This window comes from Rutidosis leptorrhynchoides, chromosome 9, assembly GCF_046630445.1.
Source record: "Rutidosis leptorrhynchoides isolate AG116_Rl617_1_P2 chromosome 9, CSIRO_AGI_Rlap_v1, whole genome shotgun sequence".
Lineage (NCBI taxonomy): Eukaryota > Viridiplantae > Streptophyta > Magnoliopsida > Asterales > Asteraceae > Rutidosis > Rutidosis leptorrhynchoides.
In genome coordinates, this window is record NC_092341.1 from 223,853,915 (window position 1) to 223,871,134 (window position 17,220).

The 17,220-nt window shown below is 36.3% G+C and overlaps 1 protein-coding gene across 2 annotated transcripts; it reads left to right on the plus strand.

Annotated features, from left to right (window-relative positions):
• The first annotated feature begins 3,157 nt into the window (after positions 1–3,157).
• On the plus strand, positions 3,158–5,112 carry LOC139866552 (putative F-box/FBD/LRR-repeat protein At4g03220). 2 transcript variants are annotated; one of them, XM_071854814.1, is made up of 2 exons: positions 3,158–3,401; positions 3,714–5,112. In XM_071854814.1, the coding sequence occupies exon 2, from the start codon at positions 3,754–3,756 to the stop codon at positions 5,038–5,040; it is 1,287 nt and encodes a 428-aa protein (XP_071710915.1). In that variant the 5' UTR covers positions 3,158–3,401; positions 3,714–3,753; the 3' UTR covers positions 5,041–5,112. The 2 variants fall into 2 exon arrangements, with proteins under 2 accessions (XP_071710915.1, XP_071710916.1); XM_071854815.1 differs by having other exon boundaries at positions 3,725–5,112.
• The last annotated feature ends 12,108 nt before the right edge of the window (positions 5,113–17,220 follow it).

Sequence of the window (17,220 nt, forward strand, 5' to 3'; positions counted from 1 at the left end):
ATCTATGCAGATTCCGCGTATTTACTCCTTGAGGAGAAAGTTACACCAAGAAAATAACGGGTTGTTTCTGGTTCAATACCTACCACATCGCGGGGCTGTTTTTGCAACCGCAAAGCGAGTTTCTTATGAGCCTGGTGTTGGTTTTGGAAGGATGTTGTTTTATGATATATATATTACAAGACATTTGGAGACGCTACAAATTCAAGTACATGAGTTCTGGAAATTGCTTCCAGAATAGCAGGTACATAAAGGGTCATTTTCATTAGTGTCGTGCTTACAGATTTTACAAGCAAAAAATATTGATTGACGGGTTTGATTAAAAAGGTAAATTTGCTCCCACTATAAAATGGTGAAGCAGAGTATCATGATATTGTCAATGTCTTCAACTGAATTTTGCAAGACTTCACAAAGATTTTAGTGTCATTGGTGACACATCACACTACCATGATTCATTATATTTTAACAAGTTAATGAATGAAAAGGTACTTCATCAAGATGCAATCCACAAAAATATACTATTATTTTACACCTCCAATAGGTGGTTTGTAATAGGTCTTTGATGACTAACTCATAACATAACAAGTGTTTGAGAATGATTTGTACAATTCCCCACGGGTGGTTAGGCTAGAATGTCTTTCAGAATCTAAAGACTATGAAAATGAGTTCTACAGCTCCTTAATTTTTGTTTAGCTCAATAGTTGTTATTTTGTGCTTACATATTATATGGTGTGACAAGATCAATGCTATTTTGTAGTGTATAAGGAGCTACATGTGAAAATCTTGACCCATTTGTTATTTTTACATGTGGGTGTTTTTGTTTAAATGCTAATATTGTATTCTAAAATAGGGATCTTGATGAAGTGTAGATAGCTTTGCATAAAACATGCTTTGTGCTTCGGTGTTTAGTGTTTAACTTTGATAATAGGTCATAACAGATAACCTATATAAAGCTTCCAACAAATAAAATGGGTTAAACGTGTAGGCAAATACAGATTTTGTAAAAATAATAAGTTTCAATATATTATACACCAAAATTATAGATAATGACATATTTATACTGATGGTTTTATCTCTGATCTAACCTTTAGGTTTTAACATAAAAAATACCCAGTTTGACCTGAACTAATTTTGCTATGTTAACCTGTCTTTTTTGCCACCCCTCATCAAAGCCCAAATATATCTTCTCTAACCAACTTTTAATACTTCTAAAACAATTATAGTGTGTTCTTTTTCTTTCAATATAGGGTGATGTGAAATTTTATGATGATCTTGGACTAATGGTTGCGGAAGTAACATGGACCGAAAACTCTGTCACGGTGAACTGGTGAAGTTCCCACCAAGGACTTCATCCGGAAGGGGACATTTATGTGCAGTTGATGTGAACATGAACAAAATGCATGATGTTCCCATGACTCTTGATTTAGTTGCTCTTTATGCCGAAGGTCCTACAACCATCAAAGATGGTACGATTTACCCTAATTCTAGAATGAAGCTTTATATATCTTCAAAACTTGTCTAAACTAAAAGAATCATTCTTTTTAGATAAAATCAAGGGTCATGTTAATTGTTACTCCATAAAATTGTAAACACATGCCAGGGTTGGGATTAGTCTTTTCAGGTTTTGTTAACTTATTTTATGACTGACTTTTTATAACAAATGTGGAAAAAAGTTAGCTATAGATATCTATTTCACCTGATATGGGAGACCTCTTCCAAGTATCTCCTACTCGAACAAGAAATTCTAACAGCAATAACACATCCACAAACCATCTCCCAAACCCATTTGATTTAAGTTGATTAACCTTAAACAATCTATCTAGATGTCCTTTTATATGGATGTTAACTTTGTTAGATATCAGTTGCTTGCTGGAGAGATAAAGAAGCTGAAAGGATGATTCCCATTTTCACACAACTCAGAAAGGTAAACAAACATTGCATAGTTAGATCAGAAGGCATATCCACGTTTATCACAAATTTCCATTAGTCATGGTTGCCAAGTGTTGTTGCCCACTACTATACTGGTTCCGATTGCTCATTATAATGAAGCTTTTTGTTGCATTACTAAGGTGTTTTATACGTGATTTTGAGGCTTACTCTTGTATAGAATATGTATTCTTTTATATGATTTGAGTGTAATATTTTGCAATTCCAGCCGAAGTTATTCCGTTAGCAGATTTCGAAAACTACCAGTTTATCCACTCTTATAGTACTATCTCATATCTGTCTCATATAGCTGTTATAAAGTTGTATATTAATAACAATTTTCTGTAACAAAATCCGCAATTTTGCGGGTATTAAACTAGTATTTATTTTATCCTTCCTCTAAAAAAAAAAAATAGCATAAGCCCTGAAGGAAGACTGAAAACAACACTTTTGTGAAAGTTATCCGGCGAGCGTTCTCCGCTGTACAGGCTGCTCTGTCATGCGTAAGCCCTGAAGGCCGCCTAGCGCATAAGCCCTGGCCGGAGGGCGCCCCAGTTAGCGTAAATTTCGGAACACGAATAACAGAACATATCAGCATCTGACACGTGTCCCCGAACAATCTGGTGGCTCTGACACTATAAATAGACCCCTTGGGTCCTCATTTTACACAAGTTCAGACATTCTGAAAAACTTGAGAGCTGAGACTTTACCCCTCTCTCTCTCTAACACTTTCTCTCACTAGAAGTCATCCGGCTAACGCCTTACGCTCTACGGACGACAGATTGATTAAGCCACCCCACAGATTTTCAGATCTGTGTACCGGGTCTGCAGGGTTTAACTTCCCGAGGGCAAACATCAATCGGCAACACTCGCCCACCCAAAGCTAGATTACTTCTAGTATTGTGCTAACACACTAGGCCTTACCTCATAAGGAAATAGGTGTTAACAACAAGTTTGATTGCTTAACATGTTGGAAACATTTAATCATATAAGATATCAATTTCATTTAGTATATAAGAACACGGAAAAGTTAGGATCACTACACATATAGCTGTTATAAAGTTGTATATTAATAAAAATTTTCTGTAACAAAATCCGCAATTTTGCGGGTATTAAACTAGTATTTATTTTATCCTTCCTCTAAAAAAAAAAAAAAAAAAAAAAAAAAAAAAATTTCCTTCCTCTAAATACCTTTATACTTGCGGGGAAAACACATACCCTAAACGTATCGTGTGTAATTAAATCCAGATTTATACTCGAAACCTCTCTATTGTGCGGCTGTCAAATACATACCCTAAAAAAAACCTATCGTCGCATGTAATTAAATCTCTTATTATGTTCCTTGAAGGCCGATCCTGTTATTGAATTATTAAGGTATCAAAATCTGATATCGTTAAGCAAGCAAAATCGACATTTGGTGCAGTATATCTCACCGAAGAACAAGCACGAATTCAGTCCGGTTTAGATTTGATATTGGGGTAAGAAAATTACACGTTTTTTCTTTTTCAGATTTATATATAAAGAGATTAATTTGAATAATTGATAGTTGATAGATGATGAACGTCAATTGAAGTTTAGGGTTTAAAAGTCGTTACGGTTTTGTTTTGTTTTGTTCTTTGCTGGAGTAATTTATAATTATTATTATTGCTTATGCTAGACATGTATCATGGATTCATATACTTGGATAATCATATAATTTGGTTCTTCTATTTTATTAATAATCATTTATATTATTAATATTATTATGAATATGAAATTGTAATTAACCCCTAATTAGCTCTGTATTCTAGCTTGCTTGCAGACGTTCGAATAAACAAAAACCACCAACCGATGGACGTGATGATGATCAGTTCCGTTCCAGATTCTGTTAACTACGAGTCACTCAGTTTTCCTCTTCCACCACGTCAGCGTTGGGACCCACCGGTGAAGGCCGTCAAACGCAGGCCGGCTACTGAAAAGAAGAAGATCAAAAGAAGAAGACGTGATGTAGATGACGTGGACATTATTGCCAAAAGGCTCCGTGCAGAACATTCATCTACTACTGACCACATAGATGTATTTACGAATCTGCCAGAGTGTTTAAAGCTTCACATTCTTTCGCTTCTTGAAGTCAAATACGCTGTTCGAACATCCGCATTATCCAAAACATGGAAACCGTTATGGACTTCAATTCCTACCCTCAATTTAGATTCTACTAGTGATGGTTTTGAACGACTCAATATTTTTGATAAGTTTGTGCACAAAAGGTTGTCTTTTCGTAGTGATCGGGCGATGAAATTGGATCGATTATCATTTACCCGTCATGGGGTATCGAGTGCCGAGATTTTAGAAACAGTTTTCAGCTACGCGTTATCACAAGATGTTAGAGAAGTTGAGTCGTGGATCAACAGTAGCAAAAATGGGTCTTGGCCCAATTGCTTAAAGAATTCATCTTCAAACTCGTTAAAAAGTTTGAAACTTGGAAGCAATGATTATCTTAGTTGCCCGCTTTTGGGGCCGAATTCAGATCACACGTTCAAGAATTTGGGTATTTTGTCTCTAGAGAGGGTGTTTATCTACGATTTACAACCATTCTCAAGATTCCCCTTTTTGGAGAAGTTAACACTGAATGAATGTAGTATTGAAACTAAGGGTCGCATTTTGAACATACACGCTTTGAAGCTTTTGGAGTTGCAAGTCTCGTGCAACGAGTCGATTGATCGTTTGGAACTCGTAACTCCAAACCTTAAGTCGTTTAAATATCGAACGTATAATTTTCCACAATTGGAAACACCTCAAGGTGGTCTTGATGTTCTTCAAACAGTGGTACTCGATTACCACGATTCTGGCTTAGATGAATACGACAAAGAAGATTTTGAAAATTTGTTGAGTTTATTTTCGGGCGTTTGTAGTACCAAATCGCTTAGCTTATTTCCGGCTGTTGTTGAGCTTCTATCGTTATTTAAAGACGAGCTGGGGGAGCGATGTTCACCCCCTTTTAAGGACTTGAAGTTTTTTATGGTGGATTACTCGGGAAGATGCTCGAGTAGTCGATCAAAAGAAATAATTAGACCCTGTGCCAAGATCACAAATTACTTGCTCAAGAACTGTGAATGTAGTGTGTTGAAGAGGTTTTAGTTAATTTGTTGATTTCATATTTCCATCATATCATATTTTGTTATTTAATGAAACCATCTGTTATTTCTTTTCTTTCTGGCTGTTATTGCAATAATTTACTTATGGTATGCGAATGTTTAGGATGGTTTGTGGGAATCATTGTTATTGATTTTGTATTAATTAATTAATGGTAAATGCTAACTTCAATTTGTTTTTTTTTTTTTTTTTTTTTTTTTGAAAAAGGAACCATTATATATAAGAAATCCCATCATCAAATTGATGATTGATTTAAAGGAAATCACATTACATGAAACATAGAATGACGACAATCACATGAAACAAAGACAGATGACAAAACCGAAACAACGATCATAAGCGTCCCGTATCAAGATCTTCGGGAGTACATCTCAAACAAAAGCTTGAAGCCCGAAAAATAACTTTGATGTCCAAGCCTAAAGAAGAACTTTCAACTTTATAGCCTGAACCAAGCTAGACCAGCATGTGAATCGGGAAGTGAAAAAAGCTTCGTTACGAGCCGACCAAATCGCCCACAACGTGGCCGGACCAATAAACCTCCAAAACATTGGATCTCTAATGCTCATCCCGGAATACCAATCGGATGAAAATTGAAGCAAACTTCCTGCCATCACCCATCTAATGATCCACTATATGAAAAGAGCCGACCAAATGTTAAAGGACCACGAACAAATCGTAAGGAGATAAGAAAATCGACTCGTCATGATCTTGACACCATATACATAAAGACGACTGCCCCGTTGAAGGATATGCCACTATCGAAAAATTTGTATAACCGGGATACTCCTTTGAAATGCCAACCAATGAAAGAAGGAAATTATGAAATGAATCCGAATATTCCAAATGTATTTTTCCTAAACCGGACTTTGATGTTGAGCCGAATAAAGAAAAAAGTGAACCCCACCGGCCACGGTATAAAATACGTCAAGGCCATGAAGGCAGTAGACTATGACTTCACGAGATTCGGTAAAAGTAACCGAAGACAGTAGCTCGAAAAATGAGAGGCTTCACTAGAATCAAAATGAGATGAGATAAGCATACATGGAAATACGATACGACAGTATCATCATGATCAGAGGATAAAAAATCACATTCTTTTACTTTGGATTCTTTGAGATGGGAAAAATCTATACAATCAGAGGATACTTCCTTGACATTGACTTTTGTATTTCGAATTGCAATAAATAGAACTAGAAAAAGATTGGGCATTGTGCCAACTTTGAAAGCTTTGCGGCCTTGTGATACCATGACTCCGAGTGCTCCTAGAGGCCACCCTCATTGCTTCCTTTTGAAAGATTCTAACCCGTTACCTTCAATACCCTTAATAAGATCCCCAAATTTTCGAAAGTCATCCTTTTTTTGATCTTTTTTTGGTAACAGTGGGTTTTCAACACTCCTTATTAGCTTTCGCATTTTTTGAAAGAGTTGGGACATCATCTAAATCGAGAGCCTCGTTGGATTCGAACAACATCGAAGCATCGTAGATTTCCTCATTCAAGGCAATCTTCTTAGCTTTGGTTTTATTTATTTTAACGGGGCTTTTATGGAGTGAAGAAGAAGCTTCGGTGACATTTAGCTCCTCATCTTTTTGAATGTTTTTTCGTGTAAGAGCGCATGATGCTCGGCAATCTTTGCCACCACAATAAACATGACCAGACTTGGAAATGGGTTCTTTTGTGGGTAATTCAATTGGTCATGCGAGAATACCCGTCTTGAGAGGGAGCTTGCGTCGGCAAAAGAGGCCTTGACGTCTTCCCGGGAGGAGTTGCAGACTTTTCGAGAAGCGCTAGAGGCTTCGTAGACAGCATTGGCCCGGGAGAAGGAGGTTGTCGCCTATCTCTCTGATGATAACAAGAAGCTATCGGAGAAGGTGTCGGCAACGTTGGGTGACCTTAACCGCCTGCAATTTGGTATACCCATACTTTTCGCCCGTCTACTGAAGTCCTCTCTTGTGCACCAGCCGTTTGGGGCATTTGTCGAAGCTATTAAAAAGCTGACCACCTTCGAGGTGCTGAAACGGGTGCACCGCTTCCTGCCGGCTGGTAGTGCTGCCGAGAGTCTAATGAACAGGGTAGGTCCTTCCTGTGTTGTTGAGTGCCAGCAGGCGCATGAAGCGCTTGGTCAAATTAATTTTGACAATTTAGATAGGGTTTGTAGGGATGAGAATTCATCTGTGGAGGATATTGTAAACTTTCAACCGTAGAGTTATGCACTCGGTTGTTTTTTGTATTAATGTAATGTCTTTACATTTGTTGGATATTTTATGTAAACTAGTTTATTTTCTTTAGAGTTGTGTATTGTGTCATGATAGTAACATAGATATCTAGACTACGCGTGAGTATGGTCGAGATGTTTATACGGTAAAACCGGACCATCAATGATTTGGTCGGATTCTCTCATTATCCGAAATGGTTCTTTGAGGGAAATCCTCCTACCAACGAAAACTAGAAGGCATTTCTTCTGGCGGTAGGTCTGAAATATGCCAAAAGACTTATGATTGTATTCGTGTCATATTCAGAGTCATCACATAGTACACAAATATAAATTGTGATTATAATGGGAACTTATACTTAGAAATGATTTTGGTACATATTTATGTGGTATTCCTGTTACCCGGGTGGGTGATCAGTCCTCCCAGTTACAGTTACATTACACATGGTATTTCTTTAAGTGTTGTAACGGGATTCCTTCTTGTGTTTCCAGGTGGTATGCACCGTAATCGGTTATGCCAACAACCCTATAAGGTCCCTCCCAGCGTGGACCTAGTTTTCCGACATCCTGCTGCCGGCTAGCTTCGTTGCTTCGTAACACCAGGTCGTATGTATGAAAATCCAATGGTTTGACTTTCTTGTTATAGTGATTTAAAATTTTTTGCTTCTTGTTGGCTTGCCGGATATGTGCTATTGTTCGTCGTTCTTCGAGAGCGTCTAGGTTTTCTCGCAATACTTCGTCATTTTGCTGGTCATCGAACGCCGTTATACGTGTGGTCGGTGAAATGTCCCGTTCATATTGATTATAAACGTTCCATATTAATTGATTTCGTCGCGAGGTTTTGACCTCTATATGAGACGTTTTTCAAAGACTGCATTCATTTTTAAAACAACCATAACCTTTATTTTATCGATAAAGGTTTAAAAAAAGAATTACGTAGATTATCAAATAATGATAATCTAAAATATACCGTTTACACACGACCATTACATAATGGTTTACAATAAGAATATATTACATCAAAAATATGTTTCTTGAATGCAGTTTTTTACATAATATCATACAAGCATGGACTCCAAATCTTATCCTTATTTTTGTATGCAACAGCGGAAGCTCTTAATAATCACCTGAGAATAAACATGCTTAAAACGTCAACAAAAAATGTTGGTGAGTTATAGGTTTAACCTATATATTATCAAATCATAATAATAGACCACAAGATTTCATATTTCAATATACATCCCATACATAGAGATAAAATTCATTCATATGGTGAACACCTGGTAACCGACATTAATAAGATGCATATAAGAATATCCCCTATCATTCCGGGAAATCCTTCGGACATGATAAAAACGAATTTGAAGTACTAAAGCATCCGGTACTTTGGATGGGGTTCGTTAGGCCCAATAGATCTATCTTTAGGATTCGCGTCAATTAATAGATCGGTTTACTAATTCTTAGGCTACCAAGCAAAAGGGGCATATTCGGCTTCGATCATTCACCCATATAATGTAGTTTCAATTACTTGTGTCTATTTCGTAAAACATTTATAAAACTGCATGTATTCTCATCCCAAAATATTAGATTTTAAAAGTGGGACTATAACTCATTTTCACAGATTTTTACTTCGTCGAGAAGTAAGACTTGGCCACTGGTCGATTCACGAACCTATAACAAATATGTACATATATATCAAAGTATGTTCAAAATATAATTACAACATTTTTAATACGTTTTACTGTTTTAAATTTATTAAGTCAGCTGTCCTCGTTAGTAACCTATAACTAGTTGTCCACAATTAGATGTACATAAATAAATCGATATATATATTATCTTGAATCAATCCACGACCCAGTGTATACACGTCTCAGGCTAGATCTCAACTCAAAGTATATATATTTTTGGAATCAACCTCAACCCTGTATAGCTAACTCCCACATTACTGCATATAGAGTGTCTATGGTTGTTCCAAATAATATATATACATGGGTCGATATGATATGTCAAAACATTTGCATACGTGTCTATGGTATCCCAAGATTACATAATATATTAGAATACATGTATAATACAATATAAGTTAGCTAGGATATGATTAATATAGATTTGTTACCAATTTTCACGTAGCTACAACAAGAAAAATTATCAAATCTTGTTTTACCCATAACTTCTTCATTTTAAATCCGTTTTGAGTGAATCAAATTGATATGATTTCATATTGAACACTATTTTATGAATCTAAACATAAAAAGTATAGGTTTATAGTCGGAAATATAAGTTACAAGTCATTTTTGTAAAGGTAGTCATTTCAGTCGAAAGAACGACGTCTAGATGACCATTTTAGAAAACATACTTCCACTTTGAGTTTAACCATGATTTTTGGATATAGTTTCATGTTCATAAGAAATATCATTTTCCCATAAGAACAACTTTTAAATCAAAGTTTAACATAGTTTTTAATTAACTAACCCAAAACAGCCAACGGTGTTACTACGACGGCGTATATCCGATTTTACGGTGTTTTTCGTATTTTCCGGTTTTAAATCATTAAGTTAGCATATCATATATATATAGAACATGTGTTTAGTTGATTTTAAAAGTCAAGTTAGAAGGATTAACTTTTGTTTGCGAACAAGTTTAGAATTAACTAAACTATGTTCTAGTGATTACAAGTTTAAACCTTCGAATAAGATAGCTTTATATGTATGAATCGAATGATGTTATGAACATCATTACTACCTCAAGTTTTCTGGATAAAGCTACTGGAAATAAGAAAAATAGATCTAGCTTCAAAGGATCCTTGGATGGCTTGAAAGTTCTTGAAGCAGAATCATGACACGAAAACAGTTCAAGTAAGATTTTCACTCGAAATAAGATTGTTATAGTTGTAGAAATTGAATCAAAGTTTGAATATGAATATTACCTTGAATTTGAAATATAACCTACTGTAAATAATAAAGGTTCCTTGATCTTAGATGATTACTTGGAATGGATTAGAAAGCTTGGAAGTAGACTTGCAAACTTGGAAGTATTCTTGATTTTTATGAAACTATACTTATAGAATTTATGAAGAACACTTAGAATTTGAAGATGGAACTTGAGAGAGATCAATTAGATGAAAAAAATTGAAGAATGAAAGTGTTTGTAGGTGTTTTTGGTCGTTGGTATATGGATTAGATATAAAGGATATGTAATTTTGTTTTCATGTAAATAAGTCATGAATGATTACTCATATTTTTGTAATTTTATGAGATATTTCATGCTAGTTGCCAAATGATGGTTCCCACATGTGTTAGGTGACTCACATGGGCTGCTAAGAGCTGATCATTGCAGTGTATATACCAATAGTACATACATCTAAAAGCTGTGTATTGTACGAGTACGAATACTGGTGCATACGAGTAGAATTGTTGATGAAACTGAACGAGGATGTAATTGTAAGCATTTTTGTTAAGTACAAGTATTTTGATAAGTGTCTTGAAGTCTTTCAAAAGTGTATGAATACATATTAAAACACTACATGTATATACATTTTAACTGAGTCGTTATGTCATCGTTAGTCGTTACATGTAAATGTTATTTTGAAACCTTTAGGTTAACGATCTTGTTAAATGTTGTTAACCCATTGTTTATTATATCAAATGAGATGTTAAATTGTTACATTATCATGATATTATGATATATAATATATCTTAGTATGATATATATACAGTTAAATGTCGTTACAACGATAATCGTTACATATATGTCTCGTTTCGAAATCATTAAGTTAGTAGTCTTATTTTTACATATGTAGTTCATTGTTAATACACTTAATGATATATTTACTTATCATTTAACATAATTAACCAAGTGTATCAATATCTTAATATGATTCATATGTACCTAGTAAGACTTTATTATAACGATAATCGTTATATATATCGTTTTCGAGTTTCTTAAATTAATAGTCTCATTTTTATGTATATAACTCATTGTTAAAATACTAATGAGATAATTACTTATAATAAAATCATGTTAACTATATATATAACCATATATATGTCATCGTATAGTTTTTACAAGTTTTAACGTTCGTGAATCACCGGTCAACTTGGGTGGTCAATTGTTTATATGAAGCCTATTTCAATTAATCAAGTCTTAACAAGTTTGATTGCTTAACACGTTGGAAACATTTAGTCATGTAAATATAAATCTCAATTAATATATATAAACATGGAAAAGTTCGGGTCACTACAGTACCTACCCGTTAAATTAATTTCGTCCTGAAATTTTAAGCTGTTGAAGGTGTTGACGAATCTTCTGGAAATAGATGCGGGTATTTCTTCTTCATCTGATCTTCACGCTTCCAGGTGAACTCGGGTCCTCTACGAGCATTCCATCAAACCTTAACAATTGGTATCTTATTTTGTTTAAGTCTTTTAACCTCACGATCCATTATTTCGACGGGTTCTTCAATGAATTGAAGTTTTTCGTTGATTTGGATTTCGTCTAACGGAATAGTGAGATATTCCTTAGCAAAACATTTCTTCAAATTCGAGATGTGGAAAGTGTTATGTACAGCCGCGAGTTGTTGAGGTAACTCAAGTCGGTAAGCTACTGGTCCGACACGATCAATAATCTTGAATGGTCCAATATACCTTGGATTTAATTTCCCTCGTTTACCAAATCGAACAACGCCTTTCCAAGGTGCAACCTTAAACATGACCATCTCTCCAATTTCAAATTCTGTATCTTTTCTTTTAATGTCGGCGTAGCTCTTTTGTCGACTTTGGGCGGTTTTCAACCGTTGTTGAATTTGGATGATCTTCTCGGTAGTTTCTTGTATTATCTCCGGCCCCGTAATCTGTCTATCTCCTACTTCACTCCAACAAAACGGAGACCTGCACTTTCTACCATAAAGTGCTTCAAACGGCGCCATCTCAATGCTTGAATGGTAGCTGTTGTTGTAGGAAAATTCTGTTAACGGTAGATGTCGATCCCAACTGTTTTCGAAATCAATAACACATGCTCGTAGCATGTATTCAAGCGTTTGTATCGTCCTTTCACTCTGCCCATCAGTTTGTGGATGATAGGCAGTACTCATGTCTAGACGAGTTTCTAATGCTTGCTGCAATGTGTGCCAGAATCTTGAAATAAATCTGCCATCCCTATCCGAGATAATAGAGATTGGTATTCCATGTCTGGAGACGAATTCCTTCAAATACAGTCGTGCTAACTTCTCCATCTTGTCATCTTCTCTTATTGGCAGGAAGTGTGCTGATTTGGTGAGACGATCAACTATTACCCAAATAGTATCAAAACCACTTGCAGTACTTGGCAATTTAGTGATGAAATCCATGGTAATTGTTTTCCCATTTCCATTCCGGGATTTCGGGTTGTTGAAGTAGACCTGATGGTTTCTGATGCTCCGCTTTGACCTTAGAACACTCAAACATTCTCCTACGTATTTAGCAACATCAGCTTTCATACCTGGCCACCAAAAATGTTTCTTGAGATCCTTGTACATCTTCCCCATTCCAGGATGTATTGAGTATCTGGTTTTATGAGCTTCTCTAAGTACCATTTCTCTCATATCTTCAAATTTTGGTACCCAAATTCTTTCAGCCCTATACCGGGTTCCGTCTTCCCGAATATTAAGATGCTTCTCCGATCCTTTGGGTATTTCATTCTTTAAATTTCCCTCTTTTAAAACTCCTTGTTGCACCTCCTTTATTTGAGTAGTAAGGTTATTGTGAATCATTATATTCATAGATTTTACACGAATGGGTTCTCTGTCCTTTCTGCTCAAGGCGTCGGCTACCACATTTGCCTTCCCTGGGTGGTAACGAATCTCAAAGTCGTAATCATTCAACAATTCAATCCATCTGCGCTGCCTCATGTTCAGTTGTTTCTGATTAAATATGTGTTGAAGACTTTTTTGGTCGGTATATATAATACTTTTGACCCCATATAAGTAGTGCCTCCAAGTCTTTAATGCAAAAACAACCGCGACTAATTCCAAATCATGCGTCGTATAATTTTGCTCGTGAATCTTCAATTGTCTAGACGTATAAGCAATTACATTCGTTCGTTGCATTAATACACAACCGAGACCTTGCTTTAGGCGTCACAATATATCACAAAATCATCATTCCCTTCAGGTAATAACAATATAGGTGCCGTAGTTAACTTTTTCTTCAACAATTGAAATACTTTCTCTTGTTCATCCTTCCATTCAAATTTCTTCCCTTTATGCGTTAATGCAGTCAAGGGTTTTGCTATTTTGGAAAAATCTTGGATGAATCTCCTGTAATAACCAGCCAGCCCTAAAAATTGGCATATGTGTTTCGGAGTTTTTGGGGTTTCCCACTTTTCAACGATTTCGATCTTTGCTGGATCCACCTGATTACCTTCTTTGTTCACTATGTGACCGAGGAATTGAACTTCTTCCAGACAAAATGCACACTTTGAAAACTTAGCGTACAGTTTTTCTTTTCTCAGCAACTCTAGCACTTTTCTCAAATGTTCCTCGTGCTCTTGATCATTCTTCGAGTAAATAAGTATGTCATCGATGAAAACAATGACAAACTTGTCAAGATATGGCCCACACACTCGGTTCATGAGGTCCATGAACACAGATGGTGCGTTAGTTAATCCAAACGGCATAACCATAAACTCGTAATGACCGTAACGCGTCCTAAAAGCAGTCTTTGGAATATCATCCTCCTTCACCCGCATTTGATGATATCCAGAATGTAAATCGATCTTCGAATAAACAGACGAGCCTTGTAGTTGATCAAATAAGTCGTCGATTCTCGGTAGTGGGTAGCGGTTCTTGATGGTAAGTTTGTTCAACTCTCGGTAGTCGATACACAACCTAAATGTACCATCCTTCTTCTTGACAAACAAAACAGGAGCTCCCCACGGTGATGTGCTTGGTCAAATGAAACCACGCTCTAAAAGTTCTTGTAATTGGCTATGAAGTTCCTTCATTTCACTAGGTGCGAGTCTGTATGGAGCACGAGCTATTGGTGCAGCTACTGGTACAAGGTCTATTTGAAATTCAACCGATCGATGTGGAGGTAGTCCCGGTAATTCTTTCGGAAATACATCGGGAAATTCTTTTGCGACGGGAATATCATTGATGTTCTTTTCTTCGGAATTGACTTTCTCGACGTATGCTAGCACAGCATAGCAACATTTTTTTATTAGTTTTTGTGCCTTCAGGTTACTAATAAGATATAACTTTGCGTTGTTCTTTTCTCCGTACACCATTAAGGGTTTTCCTTTTTCTCGAATAATGCGAATTGCATTTTTGTAACAAACGATCTCTGCTTTCACTTCTTTCAACCAGTCCATACCGATTATCACATCAAAACTCCCTAACTCTACTGGTATCAAGTCAATCTTAAATGTTTCGCTGACCAGTTTAACTTCTCGATTCCGACATATATTATCTGCTGAAATTAATTTACCATTTGCTAATTCGAGTAAAAATTTACTATCCAAAGGCGTCAATGGGCAACTTAATTTAGCACAAAATTCTTTACTCATATAGCTTCTATCCGCACCCGAATCAAATAAAACATAAGCAGATTTATCGTCAATAAGAAACGTACCCGTAACAAGCTCCGGGTCTTCCTGTGCTTCTGCCGCATTAATATTGAAAACTCTTCCACGACCCTGCCCATTAGTATTCCCCTGATTCAAGCAATTTCTAATAATGTGGCCCGGTTTTCCACATTTATAACAAACTGCGTTGGTATTACTTGCTCTGACACTATTCGTTTTGGCATTACTTGTTCCGGCATTATTTGCTCCCTTAGTTCTATTAAACTTTGGTCCATAGACCTCACACTTTGTCGCGCTATGACCATTTCTTTTACACCTGTTGCAAAATGTCGTGCAAAACCCCTGGTGATTTTCTTCACACCTATGACATGGCTGTGTTTGGTTTTTGTTGCCGTTGTTGTTATTGAGGTTGTTGTTGGGATTGTTATTTTTGTTGAAATGGTTGTTGTAGTTGTTGTTGTTGTTGGGATGTTTGTTGTAGTTATTGTTAGGATTGCGGTTATTGTTGCGATTGTTGTTGCGATTGTTGGGATAGTTGTTGCGGTTGTGGTTGTAATTGTTATTGTTGTTGTACTGGTGACTCTTGTCACCGTTTTCCTCCCACTTCCTCTTGAGTTGTTTCGTGTTGGCTTCTTCGGCCGCCTGCTCTTTAATTCTTCCCTCAATCTGATTTATGAGTTTATGAGCCATTCGACTTGCCTTCTGTATAGAAGTGGGTTCGTGTGAAATTACATCTTCTTGAATCCTTACTGGTAACCCTTTTACAAACACGTCGATCTTCTCTTCTTCATCTTCGAATGCTCCCGGGCACAATAGGCACAACTCTGTGAATCGTCGTTCATATGTGGTAACGTCGAACCCTTGTGTTCGTAACTCTCTAAGTTTTGCCTTGAGTTTATTAACTTCATTTCTAGGATGGTACTGCTCGTTCATCAATTGCTTGAATGCCGACCACGGTAGTGCGTAAGCAGCATTTTGTCCTACCTGTTCAAGATAGGTGTTCCACCACATTAACGCAGTACCTGTGAAGGTATGCGTAGCCTACTTAACTTTGTCCTCTTCAGTATACTTACTTATGGCAAACACTGATTCGACTTTCTCGGTCCACCGTTTCAATCCAATTGGTCCTTCGGTTCCATCAATTTCTAAAGGTTTACAGGCAGTGAATTCTTTGTAGGTGCATCCTACACGATTTCTTGCGCCGTTAGCTGCATTGCTAGATTCAGCGTTATTGTTGGTATGTAGCGCAGCCTGTACTGCGGCTATGTTTGCAGCAAGAAAGGTACGAAATTCCTCTTCGTTCATATTCATGGTGTGTCGAGTAGTCGGTGCCATTTCCTTCAAAATAGACAACTGAATCGAGTTAATCATACAGAATATTAAGAGTAGTCAATAGTATTTCGTAGCATAATATGAACTCATTTGTAAAAGCTTTTTCTTCATATTAGCATTTTATAAGTTTAAATTCGGGTACTACCTACCCGTTAAGTTCATACTTATTAGCTAATATACAATTCAACTACTACAATTCCATATGAAAAACTGATTATAATAATATATCACATAAAAATATTCGTCAAACTTACAACTTCGCTATATTACATATAACATGAAATATAGTACACTATAATACAGGACAGTTTTGAAGATAAATCTAGTTAATACGCAAGTTATTCAACAAAGGAAATAAAGACACATAATTCATAAGTCCAGAAACAAGTCATGCATTCTGGTTTTATTAAGACGACTTCCCATCCTTGGTCTTGTGGAAAATAACCGTTATAACTATTGGCTAGGCAGCATGTTGTAACTCGTCAAAAGGACGAGGGTTTCGTAATGTCCAACAGCCCCGTAATAATCTAAAAACCTTGTTTCTCACCCCAACTACTGAATCCGTCACTTGTGGGAAGGTTTTATTTAAAAGTTGCAATCCGATGTTATTTTTCTCACTTTGGTAAGAAACGAACATCACTAACCCGTAAGCATAACATGCTTCTTTATGTTGCATGTTAGAAGCTCTTTCTAATTCACGAAATCCTATGTTGGGATATGTTGAGTCAAAATAGGTTCTTAACCCGTAGCGTAAAATTGCATTTGGGTTCCCCGCATTTAATGCTTTAAAGAAAACACGGCGTAACTTACGGTCTCCCCAATGTGATATACCCCACCTATCAAAGGAAAGCCTTTTATAAACTAAGGCATTTCCGGAAAGTCTTTCAAATGTTTGACAAGTTAATTTCGCCATAACTAAATGTGCTGATGAATTCTGACCTACTCTAGACAAGATTTCCTCAATCATATCCTCTGGTAGGTCTTCTAAAATATTCGGTTGTCTACCCTTAACGTCCATTTTGTTTTTATACTGTAAAATAGACAAGGATTAGATTCGTAAAAGAT

Bases quoted from the DNA above. Each gene is read 5' to 3' on its own strand.
- LOC139866552 (XM_071854814.1), top strand. From the start codon at position 3,754: ATGGACGTGATGATGATCAGTTCCGTTCCAGATTCTGTTAACTACGAG.